The following is a 25,185-nucleotide window of genomic DNA, read 5'->3' as shown; positions in this document are numbered from 1 at the left end:
CCTGTATTCTATGTGTTCTAACCTTGCTAACTAGTCTACCACGAGGAACCTTGTTGAAGAAATTTGACCAGAATTGACGCAAATGTGTTTGGAAGCCTTCTTGTCAGTAAAATGTAGACTGCTAACAAAGTGCTGTTAGAGCCAAAGCGGAGGAATTTATTTTGATAACATGACCTTGCAGCTGCAAAGTGTCTCAGTTCCTCTGGTCCTCTAGACACAGTTCTGCTTCATAGATGATGTATTGTTCATTTTGTCTCCTTATCGGTTTCTGTTTCTGCCTAGCTAAACCTGCAGTATAAGATAACGTTCAGTTTTATAGACATTAAGAAATGTAGGGCTGGACAATGTATGTAGACTGTCCCTAGGTTGGGTAGTTAATGGGCAGTTGTGCTTGTGATAAACCATATATCACACTGTATCTCATTAGAATTGTGTCAAACTTCTCTGAATGAAGATGTAGTTCCCCATGGCCATAGGCTGCCTGAACTGCTGTGCTCTTCCAGCACCACTAATCCATGATTAAAAGCTAGTTCATTGCTCAAGTTCTCGACTCCTGACTATTTTGTTTTAAATGATCCAGCAAAAGATTTACTCTTCCCCAACAATGCCTCACTGAAATCTGTATAGATCATGTCTACTACTCTGCCCTCAATCCTCTAATACTTCTTCAAAAACATGAATTGAGTTAGTGAGACACATTTCCCACACAAAAAGCCATGTTGACTATCCCTAATCAGTACTTGCCTATTCATATTTATGTAAATCCAGTCCCTCCGGATTCCCTCCAACAACGTGCCCACCACCGATGTCAGGCTCACTAGTCTGTAGTCCCCTGGGTTTTCCCTACCCCTTTCCTTAAATAGTGGCATCACATTAGCCAACCTAGAGGTCTCCAGCACCTTACCCATGACTATCAGTGATCCAAACATCTGAGCAATGGGCTTAGCAATCACTTCCCTAGCTTCCCATCTTGATCAGATGGGCCAGTGGGCTGAGGAGTGGTGGATGGAGTTTGATTTAGATAAATGTAAGGAGTTGCATTTTGGGAAGACAAATCAGGGCAGGACTTGTACACTTAAAGATAATGTTTTGGGGAGTGTTGCTGAACAAAGATCTTGGAGTGCAGGTTCAACAATCCTTGAAAATGGAGTCACAGGTTGATTGGACAATGAAGGTGTTTGTATGCTTTCTTTTATTGGTTAGAGTATTGAGCGTACAAGTTGGAAAGTCATGTCACGATTGTACAGGACATTGATTAGGGTACATTTGGAATAGTGTGTGCAATTCTTGTCTCCCTGCTATAGGAAGGATGTTGTGAAACCTGAAAGGGTTCAGAAAAGATTTACAAGGATGTCGCCAGGGTTGGCGAGTTTGAGCTATAGGGAGAGGTTGAATGGGCTGGGGCTGTTTTCCCTGGAGCGTCGGAAGCTGAGGGGTGACCTTAGAGGTTTACAAAATTATGAGGAGCCTGGATAGGATAATTAGAAAAAAGGTTCTTTCCCTGGGGTGGGAGTCCAGACCCCTGGAGGGCATTGGTTTAAGGGGAGGGTAAAGATTTAAAAGGGACATAAGGGGCAACTTTTTCATGCAGAGCATGGTGCGGGTATGGAATGAGCTGCCAGAGGAAGTGGTGGAGGCTGGTACAATTGCAACATTTAAAAAGGCATCTGGATGGGTATATGAATAGGAATAGAAAGGGTTGAGAGGGATAGGGGCCAAGTAAACTTGCAGGTTGAGTCAGTAGGAAGGAAGGCAAATGCAATGATGGCATTTATTTTTGAGAGGACTTGAATATAAAAGCAGGGATGTATTTCTGAGGCTCTAAAAGGCTCTGGTCAGGCCACATGAATACTGCACAGAGTTTGGGCCCCATCTCTCAGGATGGATGTACTGGCCCTCGAGTGTGAATGGAAGAGGTTCACGAGAATGGTTCCAGGAATTAAAAGCTTCACATATGAGGAATATTTAAGGACTCTGGGTCTATACTTGACAGAGTTCAGAAGGAGGAGGGAGGAATCTAATTGAAACTTACAGAATACAGAATGGCCTGACAGAGTCGATGTTGGGAAGATGTTTCGTTGGGAGAAGAGACTGGGACCCAAATGCACAGCCTTAGAGTAACCTTGTAAAACGGAGATAAGAACCACCTTCCTCAGCCAGAGAGTGGTGAATCTATGGAATTCACTGCCCCAGGAGGCCAGGTCAGACTGTATTTAAGACTGAGATAGATAGGTTCTTGATTGTTAAGGAGATCAAGGGTCATGGGGAGAAGGTGGGAAAATGGGGATGAGAAATGTATCAGCCATGATTAAATGGCAGAGCAGATTTGATGATCTGAATGGCATAACTTCTGCTCCTATATCTTATGGTCTAAGTGCTGTCAAATGGGACTAAATTTAGGATCTGGTTAGCATGAAGGGTCTGTTTCTGTGCTGTATATCTCAAAAAAAATAAAGTTGAGCTAAAGTCAAATCCACATGTGTCAATATTTTCCCATCATATCTTCTGTAAGCATGGTTGAAATGAGTAATGGCTATATAGATTGGAGTTTTAAAAAAATCATACAGCATACTCTTCCTGTCATCAGTGCCACTATTGTAATTACAGCATGAACTCTACACAGTTTGCATTATAATTTGGAACAATTTATAATGGATGCAAACTTAAGGCCAGAATGGTCAATTTTGTATTAAGTGGACTGAATAACATCTACAGACGTTGTGTCAGCCCTTTGTAACAGGATTTCATAGCTTATATATTGCAGAAAGAGACCATTCAGCCCAACCAATGTTTATGCTCTGCAAGAGCTTTTTTCCATTTATCCTTTTAGTCCATTATTGTAAGCCTCTGTTCCCTTCCTCCTCTTGTGCATGTGTGGCATCCTATTAAATGCATTGATTTCATTTGTTTCAACCACTCCCTTTGGTAGACAGTTCCACATTCTCATCATGCTTTGCATACAACTCTCTCCTAAATTCCCTATTGGATTTCCTGATGACTATCTGAAACCTCGAGCCATGTTCTTCGGGAATATTCTCACCTCGAAGCACGCTATCAAAACCTTCCATAATTTTAACGACCTCGATTTAAACCCCCTTCCCCCAACCCCCAAATCTTCTTTTCCCCAAAAGAGTATCACAGAATTGCTACTGCACAGCAAGAGGTTATTCAGCTCATGCTGTTGTTTTTACTGGCAGTCAATGCCAATTTCTTGCCTTTTTACATTAACCCTGCACATTTGTTTCCATTTAAATAAGCATCCATGTCCTTTTGAATGCCTCTGTTGCACTTCCCAGGTAGTGCATTCCCAACTCGAATTGCTGTGTGAAAAAGTTTATTTCTCATCTTGTATTTGCTTCTATTGCAAGAGACATTAAAACTGTGCTGGAGACCCATACTGTCCATCCTTTCCTGACAATGTCATTGGCATTTCTGAGATCATCCTTGTAAATCTTTCCTGTACCCGGTCTTGCTCTGACCACTTCAGCTAAATAATTATTTCACCTTGCAATGTCTCACCAATTTCCCCATTTTGCCTCCCACTACACTATCCCAGTCCAAAGCCTCCACCTTGGCACCACCCTCTTGACCTGTCCATTACCTTTCCCATCTATCCGCTCCACCTCCTCTGACCTATAACACCTCCTCCCTACTTTCATCTACCCATCGCAGTCTCAAGCTACCTTCCCGCCCCAACCCACCCCGCCCCCCCACCCATTTATCTCAGCCCCCTGACTCACAAGCCTCATTCCTGATAAAGAGCTTATGTCCGAAACACTGATTCTCCTGCTCCTTGGATGCTGCCTGACCTACTGTGCTTTTCCAGCATCACTCTTGACTCTGATCGCCAGCATCTGCAGTCCTCACTTTCTCCTTTGTGACTCAAAACAAAGTCTCATAAATCCCAGAAGTTCAGATCTGACTCTCAATCTGCACTGAGTTGGAGGTTCCCCAAGGCATGTGAGGTACCAGAAGTTCAAGGTGTATGCTTCAAACTGTAGGTTGTTACAAGTGACAGGATACCAGTTAAAAGCCAGATCGAGTTTGGCAGGGACAGGGTCAGTTTGCTGGTTTGCTCACCATGTATTGCTTTAGATATGAATTGCCAACTGGGCATTGTATTCAAAAAATGATATCTGGTCACCGTGTACTCTCACCAACTTTATCTCCAAAAGAAAGAATAGGAAGTGGTAAAAGTGTGCATGTGTGTCTGTTGCATGCATTGTGTATGTGCGGGCAGCTGTTGGGTGTGTGTGTTGCATGAGAGGGGAAGAAATATGGGTGCTTGGCTTGGATGGGGCTGGGAAACTGGATACTGAACTCAAAAATACTAAAATTAAGTTTGATCTAATCAAAACAGCCATACCAATTAATTTTGTTTTAATTGCGCCCAGAGATTAAATAGCAGAAAACTCCAGGAGTTAAATCTATCGTAGGAACAAAACCAAATGAAATTAGTTTGGGATAAAATGCAATGTTCACACAACATGAATGAATGTTCTTTTTGGGAAGGGAAATCCTGTTCTTGATTAGTCTGGCCTAAAATGTTACTCCAGACCCACCAATGTGACTGATTCCTAACTGTCCTCTGGACAATTCAGGTTAAGCAACAAAAGCTAGCCCAGGCAGCAATCCCTACATCCCAGGAAAGAATAAAATCTGTTTTTAAACACAAAATAACTTGATAAAGCCCTTGTTCATTAAGTTTCATCACAATGCAACTGTCTGTTTATGTCTGGGTGTGGTGCAAATTAATGTGGAAAACATCAGAGTCTCTGGAAACAGAGCCTGATGCAAGTCATATAGAAAATCTTGGCAGTGCCCTATTGAAGAATTGAATGAAGTCTTGGATGGTTATATAACTGGCCGCAAAACTTTGATATACACAACTATGAATTAAAAGGAGAACACATCATCAAACCACTTGTATGGAATTGGGCCTGGAGCAAGCAGACAAAAAAAAAAATCAGGATGAAACTTGCTTGTCGTGAAGTGGCCAATCATTGGTTTCTAATGATTTGCAGTGACCACTGTTCACAGGCACACCTCAACTTTACAGTTCTGCTCTGTTCTATTCTTCCAAGCATAGGCAAAATCTGGGAGAAAGCGAGGACTGCAGATGCTGGAGTACCAGAGTTGAAAAATTGAGGTGCTGGAAAAACACAGCAGGCCAGGCAGCATCCAGGAAGAAGGGCTTATGCCCGAAACATCGATTCTCCTGCTCCTCGGATTCTGCCTGGCCTGCTGTGTTTTTCCAGCACCACATTTTTCAACACAGGCAAAATCTGGGAAAACAATCCAAGCTGTATGGGGAATTGGATAAAAGAGTTCAGATTCCTGGAGGAACTGCAACTTGTGAATAACAGATGGTGTCATTTTGAACATAGGCTAGGACCAATATCCTTTCAGAGATTAACAAGAGCCATGAAGGACATAAAATGTTTGAGGCAGGGAGTAAACAAGAAAAGTGTATACTGTTAAAAGGTATAACTGAGTCAGAGGCAAAAAAAAAAGAGAGGGTATCAAAAGAACACAACAGATTAAAGAAGAAAGCTGCAAGTGATAAAACAGGAAATGCAAACTAAAACCCTCTGCCTATTGATGCAAAGTGTATAAAAAACAAAATTGTCACCCAGAATCGTTAAGTAAATTGGAATTTCATGATATCACAGCAGTAACTAAAACGGAATTGTAACAGGGTCAGGTCTGGAACAATATGCCGGACCTCCAGCAAAAAAGTCATTAATACTCCCACACCAGCAAACAGTAACCACTTACATTCTTTGATAAACAAGTAGGTGATCGTCAGCATGACAGTGTGACCGCTGTATAGAAAATCTCCACACATGATATGCGAGCCAGTAATCGAAAGACCTCCGCCAGAGATCAACTTTAAAATTCTTTGCAGCTTGGCCTGAGAGTCTCCATACAGCTGGGAGAGAGCAAAACAACCATGGATAAGAAATAGCAGGCTGACAATTATGATCCCTGCTACTCAAGGCACATCCAGTCCAGACACTATACACCCACTGTGGCTCCCAGCTTGGGGTTGAGTGTGAGTTTGGAAGATGCAAGAGTGTAATTGATACCAGTTATCCTCTCTGCGCCTTTGAGTGTAAGAAAAAAAAAGTGACAACTTTGGTTTTTAAAGTACCATCAGGCAGACAGACAATCTCATTCAAAGGAACCAACTGAAAAACAATCATGTGTGTAGTTAATATGCATTCTTCCAATAAAGCCTCAATATGAACCGTAGAAATATTTGCAGTTATCTTCTTTCCTAAATAAATAGATGTGAAATTAATGCAATGCAATGTTTGGATAAATAGTTTAATGGATTTAAGGCTTTGATTATGAAGATGCCCAAGATAAGTTTGTCTGTGGGATTTCAGAAAAACCCAGTGGTTTGCCCAGCCACTTGAACTGTAAGCCAGTTATATCCTGTTCCATTTTTTTCAAATGTGGGGAAGCAAACCTGCCTCAGCTGTCTTTTACTGGAACCCATTTTGCCCTTTTCACATCTATTATTTACACCTATTTTATATCTTAATTTGTCCTTGGCTACCACTGACATGCTTTTTGCCTTTGTTCTGGGCGCCCTCCCCATCTGTTCCACTCACTTTTAATATCATTAAAAACCTCACATTTTCCAGCCCCCCAACTGAAAGTTCTGAAAAATATTAAGTCGGATTTGAAGCACTAACTCGTTTCTCTCACCCCAGATGCTGCCGGTCCTGGTGAGTTTCTCTAACAATTTCTTTGGAGGAACACAAGTTGAAGATGGGCTACAATGCTGTAGCTACACGTTTCTAATGTGCAAGTTCTATGACCAGAGTTTCATGCTAAGATATTACCCCTATTTTAGGAATGATTCAGTGTTAGTCAATTGATGTGAAAGTTTCAATTTGTTTTATCAGAAGCAAAGGAAATCATTTTCAAATTTCTTCCTTCAAGAAACCCTTGAGGTACATCATTCAAATCCCAATGACCTTCGCAAATCATTGCTGGACCCCTCCCACCTCCTTTTGGAACATCAATACCCAGAAGCAAAACATTCCCTTGCTATGAGTAATGTTGAATTTATATTTAACAAGTAACATGGCTGCTAGATAGTATTATGGATGAGAATGCTGATCTTCCTCTTACTGAGTCAATTGTAGCTGTCCTACAACACCCTCCCACTCACTCAATCTCTACAACTGGGATTAGTCAAATTGCTGCTAAGCTAGGAACTGTCCCTAGATGGTTTTTGTACCTCACAATAGACGGATCCTTAGCAATAGTGAAATCGCATTAGGCAATCAAAAATAAAATTAGTAAATGCAGACCGATTTAATTTTTAAAAAGTGAGGACCTTACCTTTGGTGCACACTGGAAATGCATGCCAGGCACAGGTAAAGTGGTGATGTACATGGTGATACACCTGTACAGGTACAGAGTTCCCATTATGAAGAAAAACCTACGCCCCACAATCGACCTGCAATGGGAAGAAAAATCTGCAGAGTCAACTCAGAGCTAAACTAAACTATTCAGCTGTAGAGATCTCACTATTGTACCACAAAGAAATAGCATTGTAATAATAACACATGCAACAAGTGTCCAAATCTCGGTTGCAATTCCAGAGGCTTCTGAATATGCACTGGTTTATGGCAAAAAAAAGGGATAAGTTATTCATTAGTATACATTCACCCTGATGTCCACAACCAGGCTCCACTGACCCGTTATGGTATAATTCCCCAAGTGACCATTATTCCTGAGAGATTATTTGTCTAAAGTGCCAAATGACTATCTGACATTTGTTTGGTGGGGATGGGGAAATTTCGGCAGTCACTGCAGGATAGCAAAGAGGAACGATAGCTCCTGGTGGAATTCCTGCTGGAGGGTAAACTTGCCTAAATGTCAAGCTTTTAACTCAAATGATGCAATTTGGTGGCAGTGTACATATGTAGCATCCACATCATACAGTGCTTGAAGTGACCTCAGGAAGTCCCAAAATACTTAGTAACAATGAAGCGCTATTGAAATATAGTTACCGTTATATTTCTGAGTCAAGATGGTGAGTGAATGTATAACTGTTCATTCAGGGTCGCCGGATCAAAATCCTGGAAGTCCCCCCTCTAAGGGCATTCTGGGTCTCCCTATCGCACATGGACTGCAGCAGTTCAAGGCAGCAGCTCACCAGCACCTTTTCAAATGGTTACTAGGGACGGGCAATAAATGTTGGTCCATCCAGTGACAACCACATCCCATGTGAGTAAATATAATATCAGTAACGAGGCAGCCAATTTGCACACAGGAAACTCCCCCAAACAAATGAATTGGTTTACATTAAAATATCAAGTGACCCATTTATGCCCCTCCTGTGATTCCTATTGCCAATGAATCCAAACCTATATGTTAATCCCTAAACCATGAGCTCTTACCGCCATGACAGTGATAAAAGTGTCTAACAGAAACTATTCAACCCATCCTATCTAGACAGATTCACCAGCTCAGGATTGTGTCTTGGTACCTTTTCTCTGAAACCTGCACGTTGGTTATTTGATTGGAAACAATGCCTCAATTGAATTTGCCTCTGCCACATTTCCAGGCAATGCATTCTAGACCCTAACCACTCACTGAATCAAAGGTTTTTTTTCCTCTCCCACATTGCATTCTCTTCTTTTGCAAAACACTAAATTTGCACTCTTTCATTCTTCATTTTGAGTGGGAGCAGTTTCTCCCCATCTGCTCTCTCCAGTCCTCTATTGATTTCAAAGATTTAAATTAAACCTCCTCTCAGCCATCTCCTCCCCAAGGAGAAAACAGTCTGAACATCTCCAATATTTCCTCACCTATGAAGATTAGAAATTTCAGTTAGATGTACAATTCAAATGTAGCACCTAGTCAACTGCCTTCTGTGAATCGAAGTTCAATTTACCCACTGGTTCCCACTCACTGAAGTTGCTTGTTACTTCCATTAAAACTGCAAAAAAAAAAAAAAAAATTACAAAACCACGATCAGTGCGATGGCATTGAGATTTTCTTACTGTCCTGTTATAACCTCCATTATAATAAAATCCAAGCAATTTCCCGATGACAGCTTTTACAGTATTGTGTCTTTCAGCTTTCACTTCAGATTTCCAGCCTTTGTGCTATTTTGTTTTGTATTGATGTTATTATCTCTTAATGTTGCCTATAACAGTGTCCTTGAGGGATTAATCTTCAATTTCTGGACCTCTATTCACAAATCCGCCCCTTCCCAACCCCCACAAAGTCTGGCAACCCAACAATGAGCGCCTCACTCTGGAAAGAATTTAGGTTGGATGAAAATAAACCAGACTAGCTGAAAGCCGACTGCAGAACTCTCAGCTCAGTGAAATGGAAATACGTGGTTCCAGATCACATATTAGCGCTTCCCCAAGAAATGATTTACAACTTTAAAAAATATATAGAAATGGTTATATAATGCTATGATGCCAAACACTACTCGTGTGGGGCTGGGGAAGCTGGTTGCCACCATCTTCTTTCCTTGACTGGGTCGAAGGGCCTACTTTAGTTTACAGCGATAGGAGAAATCAATGTGTTAACCTTCATGAGAAGAGCCTTTTGTCTTAAGCAAGCTTTGGTTAATTGCATGACTGAAATAAGGTGCAAGTAACTTGGTAAGTTGGACAATATTACAAGCACTGAGGTGATCTACAATACAGGCCCTCATCCTGCAAGATCTTAAGCTGTTCTGCTGTTTTCCCACTAACCCATCACCAGACTGGGTGGGACTTAATGTTGGAAATACATTAACCTTGCATGAAGTATTATCAGCAAGCATTACCTTACATAACAGCAACCAATTCTTCCCATTTCCCTCCCTGTTTGTTTCAGCATCCTTTGGAGCTCTTTTCAAAGCTGTACAGCTAGTTAAGGACATGATGGGTGTTTGGATTATTCTATCCTCCATGCAGTAGGAGAATTTCTGCCTTTGCTTAGTAAGCCCCTGATAGTTGATCTGGGTGTGTCTATCACATATAGGATTAAACCTCATCCCAGGCACTATGGCAATAGGATATACCATAAAAGTGGCTACCCAATCTAAACTCGCAATGAAATGTGCTGCATTTTCTATTGGTTCAGCAACATTCAGCTCCTGAAACTAAACGGTTTTTAAAAACAAAGACAAATGACGTGTGCTTTGGCTAACCTGTGTAATTAAAAAGCTAATGTTTCTCACAAAGTGGAGCTTAGAACAAAATTTGCAAAAGGTCTACTTTGCACCTAAAAATAAACCAAATCAAGTGGTCCACCCTCGGTAGGTACAAGTGAGGGGTTTCTGGCAAAGACTACAGGTTCAGTTTCTCAGTGGGCAGTCGGAACACCAATTGCAGGGGAAAAAAAAGAAAGGAGATGAAGTTATTTAGGGCTTCAGTGGTTCCCTGTGGCAGGGGTGAACTTTGGCTTACTGATATTCTTGTTGTTTGGAAATCAGTATGTATAGTTCAAACTGGGGAGTGGGGGGTGGAGGTGGAGGAGAAGTGGGAAGGAGGAAAGAAAAATAAAAAGGGGTGGGTGAGTGGGGTTGATAGTCTCATAGTATAAAATTGCTAGACTATTAATCCAGTGACCATGGGAAAGTTTGGGCACCTGGATTTGAATTTGAATTCAACTGAAATAAATCTGGAATTAAAGAGTTTAGTGATGCCCAGGTAACCATTGTTGATTGCTGTGGAGAGCCCATCTCGTTCACTGTTGTCCTATGGGGAAGGAAATCTGCCATCTTTGCCTGGTCTGGCCTACATGTGACTCCAGCAACATGGCTGACTCTTAACTATCAATGAGGGATGTGCTATAAATGCTGGCCAGTAACACACACATCCTGTGAATGAATGAAAAAAAATCATACTCCAGGCTGCCTTGCTGATTAAAGACTGGAGATCAAAACTACTCAAGACTTTGAGTGAATGCCAAGCAAGATGTTTTCATCCAGTTATATGGCCTGACCTTCATCGTTTGATGTTGTAAATGCCCATAGATAATTTCCAACTTTTAGGGTGAATCACCTTATTGTTGGCTGTGAGAGATTGATAAGCTACAGCAGCTCTGATGCAGCTACTTCAGTGAAACAATTCCACCCTTGTGTGGTCTAGTTTCCAGTTCTATACCAGGCATAAAAGCTGAGAACCTGGCAGTGAAGCCCGATGAGAAGTAGGATTCTTATCGGGGCAGGTTAGAATAATTGTTCACACCTTTAATTGAGAGGAGACGGTGGCAGTATGGTTGTCACTAGACCAACCACCCAGAATCCCAGACAGATATTCTGGGGACACTGTTTTGAATCCCACCATGGCATATGGCAAAATTTGTTTTTAACCAAAATTTGGAATTACAATCTAGCTTAATAATGACCACATAACCATTGTCGATTAACATTAAAAAAAAATCTAAATGTCCTTGAAGGAAGGAAGGAAGGAAGGAAATCTGCCACCTTTACCCAGTATAGCCTTCATTTAACTTCAGACCCATAGCGAAATGGTTCACTTTCCACTGGCCTCTGGGCAATTTGGGATGGGCAAAAAGGTTGGCCTAGCTAGAGATGCCTACATCATATGAGTGAGTTAAAGAATGCAGAATGAATGCATGAAATGACTAATACACTTATTGATACCCTTTAAAAGGAGAGATGTTTGCAATGGTCATTTATCACTATTATGAATGGCTGTCAACATTTCTACAAAACTAGGGCTCGACTGGGATTTGCAAGGATGGGGTAATACTGGAGACATCACAATAATCTTCACACCAGATGCGAATTCTTCACTTGCAAGAGCCTCCAGTCACGTGTCTCATCTGTCAACATTTTTAATTTGCTACCCTTTATAAATTTACTCTTGTTGAAAAATTTCTAAAATGGCAAAGTAGTTTGACTTATCCTAAAGGAATAACCCAACAGGACAGCTCCCAATATCACTCAGTGGGAGAATTCCTGCCTCAGAAACAGGGATCATGAGTTCAAGCTCCACTCAAGCACTAATACAGACTGTTCAGGCATTCACTGCACAAATAAGGTAGTCCTGAATTACAGCACGTGCTCTCTTTTGGGTGGGATCTTAAGCAGAGATCATTCCCTCAGATGGGCATGAAAAAGGTCACATTACACTTTCTGGTGAGAAAGGCAGGGCCAGTGTGTCCTGGTCAATATCTATTCCTCTACCAACTCCTAAAATTAGAGCTCCGATGAATGGTGATCAACCTTAAACATTATCTCTACTTGTTTTCCAATAGAGTTGCCTGGTCTATTGAGCATTACCAGTATTTTTTAATTTTCATTTCTCAAAGCAGATCACTTATCCAGTTGGGGAGCTTACTGCTTGCAATTTGACTAACCCCAACACTTACAAAATGCTTTTCAACTAATTAAATGTTTTCTATGTCCTGAAATTGTGAAAGGCACTATATAAATAATAAAAAAAAATGCTTGTTCTTTGTTTTGGCAAACAAGAGTGCTACCTTCCTTTTCTAGATATTTGGCTGAGTCTTTCTAAAGACATTGAGTCAATATAGTCCCTGGTATATATTTTGCACAGTCAGGCAGAAGTTCTGAAAGGAATGGCTACTTGTCTGTGTTCTCTGATACAATGTGGTGTAGCCAATTCTGCTCTGCTGCCCCACCCCACATTGAACGATCCAATATTCCCATAGTCAGGAATTGCTGAATTGGCAATTCCCAATCATACAATCTTTTATAGTGTTGCTGTCTTGGAGCTGCTGGCAGAGGGAGTGTATGGATTTGGTGGTGGACAGAATTACACATTCACAGTGTGATTCAGGAAGAACGAACACAAAGAGAATGCCAGGTTTAAACTACGGTGGCAAGGAAGCCAATAATAATTTCTCTGCTAGAAAATTTATTTTGCTACAATCTTATGCCATCCAAATAAGACTGCTGGACAGAATTTCTTTGCTTTGTGTCACTATGTTCTCTCAGTATCATCTTTAAGTCAGATGTGATGGGTCTGCGTTATCAGCCTTTACTAATTGGTAATTATCTTATAACCCTGCAGTCTCTACTTCTCACAAGGGAATTTAACAAAAGATACCCTCATTTCTCCATCTTTGTCCTCCTGATCAGATTGTTAACACTCCGCAGACCAGATTCACAGGGATTTGTGAATGGAGTGGAATACAAACTTCAGCTTTTGGAGAGAGGAAGTTTAGCAATTATGAGAAGAAACAGAGGGTTACCAGGCTCAACTGCGAAAAAAAAAAATCACAAGACAACATCACTTGGTGTTTTGACTGATTGACACCTGCGAACAAAGAGGAAAGTCATCGGCAGATGTGTGTTCAGTCCATTAGATGCGTAACTGCTCCACCGCATGATAGCCTTGTGCTGATCATAGAAAAACTCAGACTTCAAATGAATCTTTCATCCTGACATTGAAATACATTTTAAACAAAGACTTTGTTTCTCTTACCCCCTGCGGTACTCCAAATAAAAAAGTATGTTTATTTTCCCCCTCACTCGTACATTTGCTTTTCACTTTGATCTCTGCTCCTACATTCACAGAGGAATTTTGGTTATTTTCTCTATCTCAACATTGGCTCAGTGATAGCACTTGCCTTGCAGTGAAAAGGTTCAAGTCCTGTTCAGTGTGCTCAGCTAGCCTATCTAGGCCCACACTTCGGGACAGTGCCGAGGGCAGGCAGCACAGTCAGAAATGCTCTCTTTCAAATGACCAAAAGATATAGGAGCAGAATTAGGCCATTCAGCCCATAGAGATTGCTCTGCCACTGGATTGTGGCTGACATCTTTCTCAATCCCATTTTTCTGCCTTCTCCTGTAAACCTTGCTCTCCTTACCAATCAAAAACCTATGAGATGTTGAACTGAGACTATGTCACACTACTCAAACAGCAGAATAATTTTTGAAGCGCTTACCCTCAACAAGCATCACAAGGACACTGCTCACAGAATCACTGAAGAGTTAAGGCACAGACAGCAGCCATTTGGCCCATCGTGACTGCACCCAGCTCTTTACATGAGCATTCGTGCCATTCTCCTGCATTTCCTTGTACATAATTCAAACAGAAACACAGTTATCCAATACCCTCTTGAATGCCACGATTGAATTTGAACTTCCAGGCAATACATTCCATATCCTAACTATTTGTTGTGTGAAAAACACTTATCAAATTTTCTTTCTTTCAGAAATCCTTTTAAAGCGGTCCTCTCGTTCTAGTTTTTTTTAAAACAATGGGGAACAGTTTCTCCCAGTCTTTCCATCCAGCCTGCTCATGATATCAAAAATGCCTAGAGGTTTTCCTCAAGGAGAAAAAAAAAGGAGTCCCAATCTATTCTCATCGGTCTGTTCCAATCTATTGGAAATCTCTTCAGCTTGCTCCCTGATGCATTCACATTTCATATAATGTGGCACCAAAAACTGTGCCTAATACTCCAGCTGGGGTCTAAAAAGTCTCTAATACAAGTTCAACCTTACCTTCTTCCTTTTGTATTCTAGGCCCCTATTAAAACACCCAGGTTACCATATGCTTCATTAACTACTCTCTCCACTTGAACTGCTACTAATGACATCCCCCTGTCCACTGAACTTTTTTTTTGTGTGGTGTAGATCTTCAAGGTCCATTTGTGTTACTCACTTCTGAAACTGGAACTCAATGTTGGCACCAATTAGTGTCCACCAAACAGAGTGGCTATAAGGTGCAGGTTTAAGGGAACATTGCTGTACACATACAACACCCAGGTCCCTCTGCTCGTGTACCCCTTTAGAATTGTACACCACTCATTTAGTACTGTCGATCCATTTTCTTCATACCAAAGTGCATTGCCTCACTTCTCTGCATTGAAATTCAACTGCCACTTATCTACCCACTCCACAACAAGATTCAGATAATTAATATTCAATAAGAAAAGCTTTTCATTACATTGACAAGAGTGATACTTTGCATGTGTCAGATCAGACCACAAGGTTTGAAGGGGACCGGTAGACTTTACACATCTGCAGTCAGACTCCTATTTCTATTTGCTTTGTCAACAATTGCCCCACGTTGTCCAGAGTTCAATCCAACATGGCTACATTGTGCCAAATGTGTTATCGAGATGGCTTTCATTGGCCATCTTTAATAGTGTTAAAAGAGCTGCAGACATGAACTTAGCCCTGCTCAAACAGTACAAATATTTACTGCTCCAGAAAGATCACAATGCGTTATCTGATGGATTGCCAAATCAACTAGTATGTAGACGTACAGCTGTGGAGTTCTCACAATGAAGATAAATCTACATCCCATGAGCCAAACTCAGGAATAACCCCCACAAGCTGAAAGGCTAAAACAAAACCAGAAATTGCTGGAGAAACTCAACTAATTAACAACATAATGCAAGCCAAATGGTGAAATTTTGTCACTGAAGGTTATGCATGCCAAACTCATTCTTTGGAAAGGGGCGGGGGGGGAACCGAAAGACAAACATGGAAGTGGCCCCTATGGATGATTTTTAAATCAACCTGTGGTATGATATACGTACTAAGTCCACATACTCCAGTGTAACAGTATAGCACAGCACAGACCCTTCAACCCTCAATGTTGTACCGGCCTTTTATCCTACTCTGAAATCAGACTAACCTATATACCCTTCATTGTACTAATCTTTCATGTGCCTAACCAAGAGTCGCTTAAATGTCCCTAATGTATCTGACTCTACCACCACTGCTGGCAGTGCATCCACACACCCACCACTCTGTTTAAAGAATCTACTTCTGACATCTCCCCTAAACCTTCCTCCAACTCACCTTAAAATGCCCACCCCCCCCCCCTCCACCACCAATATACATTTCTGCCCTGGGAAAATCTCTCTGGCTAGCCACTATGCCTCTCATCATCTGGTCCACCTCTATCAAATCACCGCTCATCCTTCTGCAATGAGAAAAGCCCTAGTTCCCTCAACCTTTAAGACATGCCTTCCAGTCCAGGCAGCATCCTGGTAAATTACCTATGCACCCTTTATAAAGCTTCCACATCTTTCCTAAAATGCAGCAATCAGAACTGAACACAATATTCCATGTGTGATCTAATCTGGGCTCTACAAAGCCACAGCACAACCTTCTGGCTGTTAAACTCAATCCCCCTGCTAATGAAAGCCAACACACTGTACGCTTATTTAACAATCCAATCAACTTGGGAGGCAACTTTGAGGGATCTATAGACAGTGACCCCAAGATCCTGCTGTTCCTCAACACTGCCAAGAATTCTGCCTTTAACCCTATATTCTGCATTCATAATCGACCTTCAGTTTTCCAGGTTGAACTCTATCTGCCACTTATCAGCCCAGTTCTGCATCCTGCCAATGTCCCATTGCAACCTACAACAGTCCTCCACATTATCCATAACTCCACCAGCCTTCATGTCATTGGTAAACATACTAACTCACCCTTCGACTTCCTCATCCAAGTCACTTATTTAAAAAAAATCAGAGGTTCCAGAACAGATTCCAGCAGAACACCACTGGTCACTGAACTCCAGGCTGAATACCTTCTATCTACCACTATCCTCTGTCTTCTATGGGCCAGCTAATTCTATATTCAGACAGCCATAATTCCCTGTATCCCATGCCTCCTTACTTTCTGAATGAACTTACCATGGGGAAGCTTATCAAATACCTTGTTAAAATCCATATACATGACATCCACTGCTCAACCTTTGTCCATGTGTTTTGTCACATCCTCAAAGAATTCAATAAGGTTTGTTAGGCATGACCTGCCCCTCACAAAGCCATGCTGACTACCTCTACTCAAACTATGTTTTTCCAAGTAATCATAAATCCAGTGTCTCAGACTCCTCTCCAATGCTTTTCCCACTACAGACGTAAGACTGACTGGTCTGCAATTCCCAGGATTATCCCTAGTGTCTTTCTTGAACAAGGGAACATTTGCTACCTTCCAGTCATATGGCACTATGCCAGTGGACAGTAAGGATGCAAAGATGATTGCCAAAGGCACAGCAATCTCTTTCCTTCCTTCCTGTAGTAATTTAAGGTAGATCCCATCTGACCCAGGGAATTTATCTATCCTTTATTTTGCAAAATTTTTCAGCACATTATCCTTAGAGTCAGAGATGTACAGCATGGAAACAGACCCTTTGGTCCAACCCATTCATGCTGACCAGATATCCCAACCCAATCTAGTCCTACCTGCCAGCACCTGGCCCATATCCCTCCAAACCCTTCCTATTCATATACCCATCCAAATGCCTCTTAAATGTTGCAATTTTACTAGCCTCCACCACATCCTCTGGCAACTCATTCCATATATGTACCACCCTCTGCGTGAAAACGTTGCCCCTTAGTTCCCTTTTATATTTTTCCCCTCTCACCCTACACCTATGCCCTCTAGTTCTGGACTCCCCGACCCCAGGGAAAAGACTTTATCTATTTATCCTGTCTATGCCCCTCAATTTTGTAAACCTCTATAAAGGTCACCCCTCAGCCTCCGACGCTCCTTCTTAACATCAACCTGTTCTAGCATATCAGTCTGTTTCACACTGCCCTCAGAAACGTCAAGGTTACTCTCTGCAGTGAATACTGAAGAGAAGTTCCCTCCACTATCCCTGATCAGCCTACCCTCACTCTGGCTTTCCTCTTGTTTCTCACGCAAGTGTAGAATGCCTTTGTATTTACCTTAAACCTACCCGCTAAAACCTTTTCAGGTTCACCTCCCCCCCCCCCCCCCACCGCTGTCCTAAGTCCATTCTTCAGTTCCTTCCTGGCTACCCTGTATCCCTCTAGAGCCCTGTCTGATCCATGCCTCATCTTTTAAGTAAGCTTCCTTCTTTCTCTTGAGGAAATGTTCCACATCCCTTGTCACCCAAAGTTCTTTCAACCTACCAACCCTTCCTTGCCCCAGTGGAGCAAACCTGCCCATCACATGCTCCCTAAACAACCTCCATATTTCTGTCATGCAATTCCCCGAGAACGTGTTACCAATTTAGGCATCCCAGTTTGTGCCAATAGCATTGTAATTCCCCCTCGCCCAATTAAATACTTTCTCATGTCGTCTGCTCCTATTCCTCTCCATGAGTGTAATAAAGGTCAGTGAGTTGTAATCACTATTACTGAAATGTTCTCCCACCAACAGGTCAGACTCCTGGCATGGCTCGTTGTCAAGCACCAAATCCAATATGGCCTCCCCTCTAGTCAGTCTGTCTATCTACATATTGAGTCAGGACCCCTTCCTTCACATACTTGACAAAACTGCTCCATCCAAAATATTTGAACAAAGAAGGCTCCAAACAATAAGAGGTAAGTTAATGTCACCCTGACAATAACCCTGTTACTTCTGCATCTTTCCAAAATCTGCCTCCCAACCTGCTTCTTTTTTTCTGTTTGCTCTTGGAGTGTATGTAGAAAACTCCCAGTAATGTAACTGCTCTTTTCCTGTTTCTGACTGCCACCCATACTGACTTTGTAGACAAACCAACCTCAACAACGTCCCTTTCTGCAGCTATGACACTATCCCCAACGAGCAATGCCATTCCGCCACCTCTTACCTCCCCCATATTCCTTTAGAAACATCAAACCCTGGAACATCCAAACATCATTCCTGTCCATGATATCCAAGTCTCCATAATGGCCACATCATCATAGTCCCAAGATCTGATCCATTCTGAGTTCATTACCCTTATTCCTGATACTTCTTGCATTAAAATAGACACACCTCAGCCCATCACACTGAATGTACCTTTGCCCCATCAAGTGTCTATCTCTCCTCACACACTGTCTGGCTATTCACTACCTACTCCATCGTCTGATCTGTACTCTGGTTTCCATCCCCTGCCAATCTAGTGTAAACCTTCCCAAAGAGTTCGAGCAAATCTCCTGCCCAGGATATTGATGTGCCTCCAGTTCAGGTGCAATTCGTCCTTCTTGTACAGGTCACATCTTCCCCAGAAGGTATCCAAATGATCTATGTATCTGAAGCCCTCCCTCCTACACCAGCTCCGCAGCCACACTTGCATCTGCACTCGCTCTCTATGCCTAGCCTCACTAGCCTATGGCACCAGTAGCAATCGAGATTACGACACTGCTCATCTAGCCTTCTAGCTTCCAACCTAATTCCCGATATTCTCTTTTCAGGAGCTTCTACCTTTCCCTAACCAATGTCATTGGTACCAATCTATACCACAACTTCTGGCTGCTCACATTGTCCCTTAAGAATCCTGTAGGCTCTATCCAAGGCATCCCTGACCCTGGCACCCAGGAGGCAACATACTGTATGGGAGTCTCGCTTGTGACCAAAGAATCTCCTGAATGTTCCTCTAATGATGGGCTCAGAAGAGAAGGGGGGGGGGGGGGGGGGGAAAGAATAGGAGAGCAACAGTGATACAGAATCATAGAGCCGGGCTCTGTGCCAGAAACCTGGCCACAGTGGCTTTCCCCTGGTAGATTAGCCCCCTAACAGTATCCAAAATGGTATGCTTATTATTGACGGGAACGGCCACTGGGAGGGGTCCCTGCACTGTCTGCCTATTCCCTTCCCCTCTCCTGATGGTCACCCAGCTACCTTTATCCTGTAACTTAGGTGTGACCACCTCCCTATAAAACTCGTCTCTATCACCCCCTCAGCCTCCCAAATAATTTGAATGGATCAGATCTTGGGATTATGATGTGGCCATTATGGAGACTTGGATATCATGGGCAGGAATGATGTTTGGATGTTCCAGCCACAGCTCAAATATCCCAGTTCACATGCCCAGCAATTGCCATGTCTGTGTCCACTCCTGTTGAGCCTTTGCTCCACCTATTCATGAGGTAACTCTTCAAGAGGGAAGTTTACCTTCCTGGCAGCCCCTTGTCCGCATTCTCACTGTTCCCGCACATGGACTTGAACCCAGGACTCCCGGCTCAGAGGATTGGACACTACCACCTTACTACAAAAGCCATCAAGCTGCCAATATAGGCTTGCAGCTAACCAGCAGGTTACGATGTACTCTGAGCGTTTTCTGGTGCTTTAACAATTTAATTCTAACGCAAAGCCAGTACAATACATTCCTCAGTTTTTCTGTGAAGTTAATCTGCAGAATATTATGTTACAGTGCACGGGGCTTCGATTTTGTGGACACTGATTCAATTTGTACCACGGCAGCTGGTGGAATTCAAATTTACTTAATAAAGAAATTTGGAATTGAAAACTAGTCTCAACAACAGTGATGAACATGATAGAGGGAATACTAGTTGTGTATTTTGTGTCCATGCCTTAAAATATAATGCGGGAAGATATTTTAGAGTCCCCAGCATCATCGGAAAGCCATTTACAGCAAATTTTCTGCTCATCCAACTGGAAGAACAGAATACTGGGAAATGTGGTCATCCTTGTGCCTCAAACCCTGGCAATGCATTAACTTGATGCAAAGTGAGGCTTTCAAGAAGTTTATTGAATACAGATGTGCTCATTAGACCACTGTCCCTTCCTAAAGTTTACACACCAGACATCACTAAATCAGAGGGAGAGTGACTATCATCTTTCTCTTAAGCTCCAATGGCTGTCAAAAAAAAATGCAGATATTAGAAGCATATTGTGTGAAATACTTATTTTGGACAAAATCAAAAAAGGACATTCATCCAGTAGTCTGTCCTAAATTCCAAGATGATACGAGAGATGAAAGGACTAATGCACCCAACACCCTGTATTTCTATCCATTTCCAATCAAATAATCACACTATCATAAGAAATGCCTTTCCAGACGGGAGTATGAAATAGTTCTCAGTGGCTCACAATCATAACCAGATGTAGGCTGACTAGCCCATCACCTGCCGATCCCATAACCCACAAATCCATTTTAGAGTCACAGACATGTTCAACATGGAAACAGACCCTTCGATCCATGCCGACCAGATATCCTAACCTAATCTAGTCCCGTATCCCTCTAAACCCTCCATATTCATATATCCATCCAAATGCCTTTTAAATGTTGCAATTGTACCAGCCTTCTCTGGCAGCTCATTCCATACACTGACTACCCTCTGTGTGAAGAAGTTGCCCCTTAAGTCCTTTTCATGTCTTTCCACTCTCACCATAAATCTATGCCATTTAGCTCTAGACACCAGGGAAAAGACCTTGTTCATTTACCCTACCTATGCCCCTCCTGATTTTATAAACCTCTATAAGATCAACATTTAGCCTCCAATGCTCCAGGGAAACTGCCCTAGCCCATTCAGCCTCTTCCCTAAGCTCTAAATAAAAACCATTGCTCCAGGCTAACCTAATAATTATGGCTTATATTTTAAAAAATGTAATCAAGAGACAGATCTCAATAAAACATATAAATCAAGAAAGAATCCACTCTGCTCACTATTGTAGATTTACAGCAAGGCTACACTTAAAAACTATGCACTTACCTGTTCCTGTGCTGTGAGCTCCATCACACAGGTTCCTGCAAGAGCAGTGGTGAATTTCATTGTTTAACATTACCCAGATGCACTCAGATGTCCAGAGATACATGGATTCAAACAGCAAAGGCAGTAACTGCACAGGTTCACTGCGTTCTTGCCATTTCCCTATGGTTTAAAAATCTCAGCCCCGAAACTATCTAATGGCCTAGCTTTGACAGTGGCCAAGAATTCCAAAACAATCATTACCCTCAACAAAATTGTCCTCATTTATGTCCTTACCAGTCAAACCGTTATTCTGAGATCATGTCCCCTAGTCCTAGATTCTCCCTCAAGGGAAATCCACCACTTGATATCTACCCTGTCAAACCCCCCAATACTCTTGCAGGTTTCATTAAGGTCACAGTTTGATGAACTGGTTTGCAATGCAAGTACTGCCAAAAGCATGGACTCTATTTTCACACCATGAGGGTACCAGCCTTTTCAACCTCTCCCCTCACTCGAGGTGTGGTGACCCCCTGGTTAAATCACCACCAGTCATCTGTCTCTAATGACAGAGAGTAGCCCAAGATTTGGTATGACTATGGTAACATAACCTTTTACCTTTATCTTAAGGAGTACAGACCCAACCTCTCCTTATAAGAAAATCCCCCCCATTGCATGGATCAACCTTCTCTGGACCCCATCCAATGCCACCATATCTTTCCTTAGACAAGGGGATCAAAAGGAACTCTGCAGAATAATCCGCTTGAATCCTGTAATTGACAGGTCTCACCACTGTTGAGCTGCAAGCAGTTGGATGCTATGAAGAGAACACCAATCAGATGAAGAATTGCATTTCAATGCATCACTCACCGGTATCGAAGAAGTAACCATTGGATCGTCCAGAGGCCGACTAGGATCAAACCATTGACTTCTGAGATCTTGAAAGCCCACTCAACACGGTCCACATAGTCAAAGAATGTATCAGGTAGTGGAGGATTCTTCTCTTTGGGTGGGACTCTCTCATGTACAACAGTGATCATTACACTCGTCATAATCAAGTTGAATAGTGCGTAAACAAAGGCGACACCAGTCTTCCACCACTCCAGTGGAAATTTACTGCGTGCATCTGGTAAGGAGATTTGTACATACTCCTGTGGACATTTCTGACCTTTCCGGATGCCATTTGGTAAACTGGTAGACTTGCTTCCCTCAGTGTCAACAGGGAGTAGGGTGGACCTGGCATGACCACTGCAAGGCATGGTCTGCTGACTGTGTGGATGTTCTTCAAACTGTAATGTCTCGATCACATCCATCAAGGTCTGAAATGCCCACACAAATAAAAGGGAAAGAAAGTCACAGTTATCACAATCGTTGCAAGCTCTTGTCCTCCTCTTTTTAAATGATGGTCAACAGAATATTGTAGTGCGTGCACGATTATTTATAGTATGGTGGTCCATCGAATGAAAGTGGTCATCGTAGGGTATGGTGTAATCCCAAAAAGTTCAACGATAGAGTCCCAGAGGGAGGTTGCAGCAAAAGTATCCAAAGTAGTGCAACTATTACTTCATCCCACTCTCATTAAAGTGGCATCTGTGAAAAGACAGCCAAAAGAAAGCAGTCAGGTTTTGCATTATGCTGGAAAGTTTCACACATTCAAACAGGTTCTATCCAATGAGAGTTTCACCAATTGTGCTGGACACTGACTAATGGGGTGCCATGTGATCCATGATGATCAGCCACAGAATTTATTGTTCAAATGTACATGATGCTTGGGAGAGTCTAAGCAATCTCTAAAGACAAATTGTTGTCCTGTAAATGTGGGTATTACAGCTAACAACAATCCTATCCTGATCCAACACTTCCACTGAGGACATTGGATAATAAAAGAAGAACATCATGGCCAAACTTTCCCTTCCCACACCCACAGCTAGTGACCTGACCTTGGTCACCTTCATTACCCTGGAGATAAACAAGCTCAGCATGGTGCAGGAATTCAATTTTCTAGATTGGTTTAACTCAGTCCCACTTTCAAAAATTATTCATCGCAGGTGAACTTCACAGTTCTTTGGAGTCACATCCTAGATATTGGTCATAAAAATAGTAAGCTAGAAAATTCATCACAAAATATATGACTAATAGTCAAGTAATCTCAGACTAGGATTTGGCAACAGTAACAGGAGATGCGATTGCAAAGAGTGCATTTCAATTTTGATGGAAATGTAACTTCCTATAATGTACAAACACAGGTCAGCTATTGATTGTCAGGTGAGTTATAAAGTTAGAGTGATAGAGACGTACAGCACAGAAACAGACCCTTCAGTCCAACTTGTCCATGCCAACCAGGTATCCTAACCCAATCTAGCCCCATTTGCCAGCATTAGGCCTTTATCCCTCCAAACCCTTCCTATTCATATACCCATCCAGATGCCTTTTAAAATGCTGCAGTTGTACCAGCCTCCACCACTTCCTCTGGCAGTTCATTCCACATACGCACCGCCCTCTACGTGAAAGAGTTGCCCCTTAGGTCTTTTATATCTTTCTCCTCTCAGCCAAAAACTATACCCGAGTTCTGGACTCCCCCAATCCAGTGAAACAGACTTTATTTATCCTATCCATGCCCTTCATGATTTTATAAGCCTCTATAAAAAGGTCACCCCCTCAGCCTCCGACTCTCCAGGGAAAACAGCCCCAGCCTGTTCAGCCTCTCCCTATAACTCAAATTCTCCAACCCTGGCAACATCCTTGTAAATCTTTTCAGAACCCGTTCAAGTTTCACAACATCCTTCTGACAGGAAGGAGACCAGGATTGCATGCAATATTCCAAGAGCGGCCTGACCAATGTCCTGTACAGCCTCAACATGACTTCCCAACTCCTGTACTCAATACTCTGACCAATAAAGGAAAGCATACCAAATGTCTTCTTCACTATCCTATCTAGCTGAGACTCTACATTCAAGGAGCTATGAACCGGCACTCCAAGGTCTCTTTGTTGAGAAACACTCCCCAAGACCTTACCATTATGTATGCAAGTCTTGCTAAGATTTGCTTTTCCAAAATGCAGCATCTACATTTATCTAAATTAAACTCCACTTCCCACTCCTCAGCCACTGGCCCTTCTGATCAAGATCCTGTTGTACTCAGGTAATCTTCTTCACTCCACTACACCTCCAATTTTGGTGTCGTCTGCAAACTTACTAACTATACCTCCTATTTTCACATCCAAAATCATTTATATAAATGACAAAGAAGTAGCAGATCCAGCACCGATCCTTGTGGCACTTCACAGGTCACAGGCCTCGAGCCAGTTCCATATCCAAATGGCTAGTTCTCCTTGTAGTCCATGAAATCTAATCTTGATAAGCAGTCTCCCATGGAGAACCTAGTCAAATGCCTTACTGAATTCCACATAGATCACATCCACCACTCTGCCCTCTTCAATCCTCTTTGTTACTTCAAAAAATCTCAAATCAAGTTAGCGAGACATGATTTCCACACACAAACCCATGTTGACTATCCCTAATCAGTCCTTACCTTTCCAAATACATGTATAGGATTTCCCCCAACAACTTGCCCACCACTGACGTCAGGCTCACTGGTCTATAGTTCACTGTCTTTTCCTTATCACCCTTCTTAAACAGTGGCACCATGTGAGCCAACCTCCAGTCTTCCAGCACCTCACCTGTGACTATCAATGATACAAATATCTCAGCAAAGGAACCAGCAATCACTTCCCTAGCTTCCCAGAGTTCCAGGGTACACCTGATCAGGTCCTGGGGATTTATCCACTTTTACGCATTTCAAGACATCCAGCACTTCCTCTTCTGTAATATA

At 42.3% G+C, this 25,185-nt stretch overlaps 1 protein-coding gene across 1 annotated transcript in view; it reads right to left on the bottom strand.

Annotated features, from left to right (window-relative positions):
* The window catches only part of sgms2a (sphingomyelin synthase 2a), a 77,287-nt gene that overhangs the window by 10,599 nt on the left and 41,503 nt on the right, over positions 1-25,185 (bottom strand). The window contains exons 4-6 of the mRNA XM_072583907.1: positions 22,225-22,944; positions 7,360-7,477; positions 5,779-5,932 (exon numbers count right to left, since the gene is read on the bottom strand). Of these exons, the coding sequence (XP_072440008.1) occupies positions 5,779-5,932; positions 7,360-7,477; positions 22,225-22,667 (715 nt within the window). The 5' untranslated portion in view covers positions 22,668-22,944. The remainder of the gene's footprint in view (positions 1-5,778; positions 5,933-7,359; positions 7,478-22,224; positions 22,945-25,185) is intronic.

The sequence above is a fragment of the Chiloscyllium punctatum genome, chromosome 14 (assembly GCF_047496795.1).
Source record: "Chiloscyllium punctatum isolate Juve2018m chromosome 14, sChiPun1.3, whole genome shotgun sequence".
NCBI lineage: Eukaryota > Metazoa > Chordata > Chondrichthyes > Orectolobiformes > Hemiscylliidae > Chiloscyllium > Chiloscyllium punctatum.
This window is presented reverse-complemented; position numbering and strand designations above follow the sequence as displayed.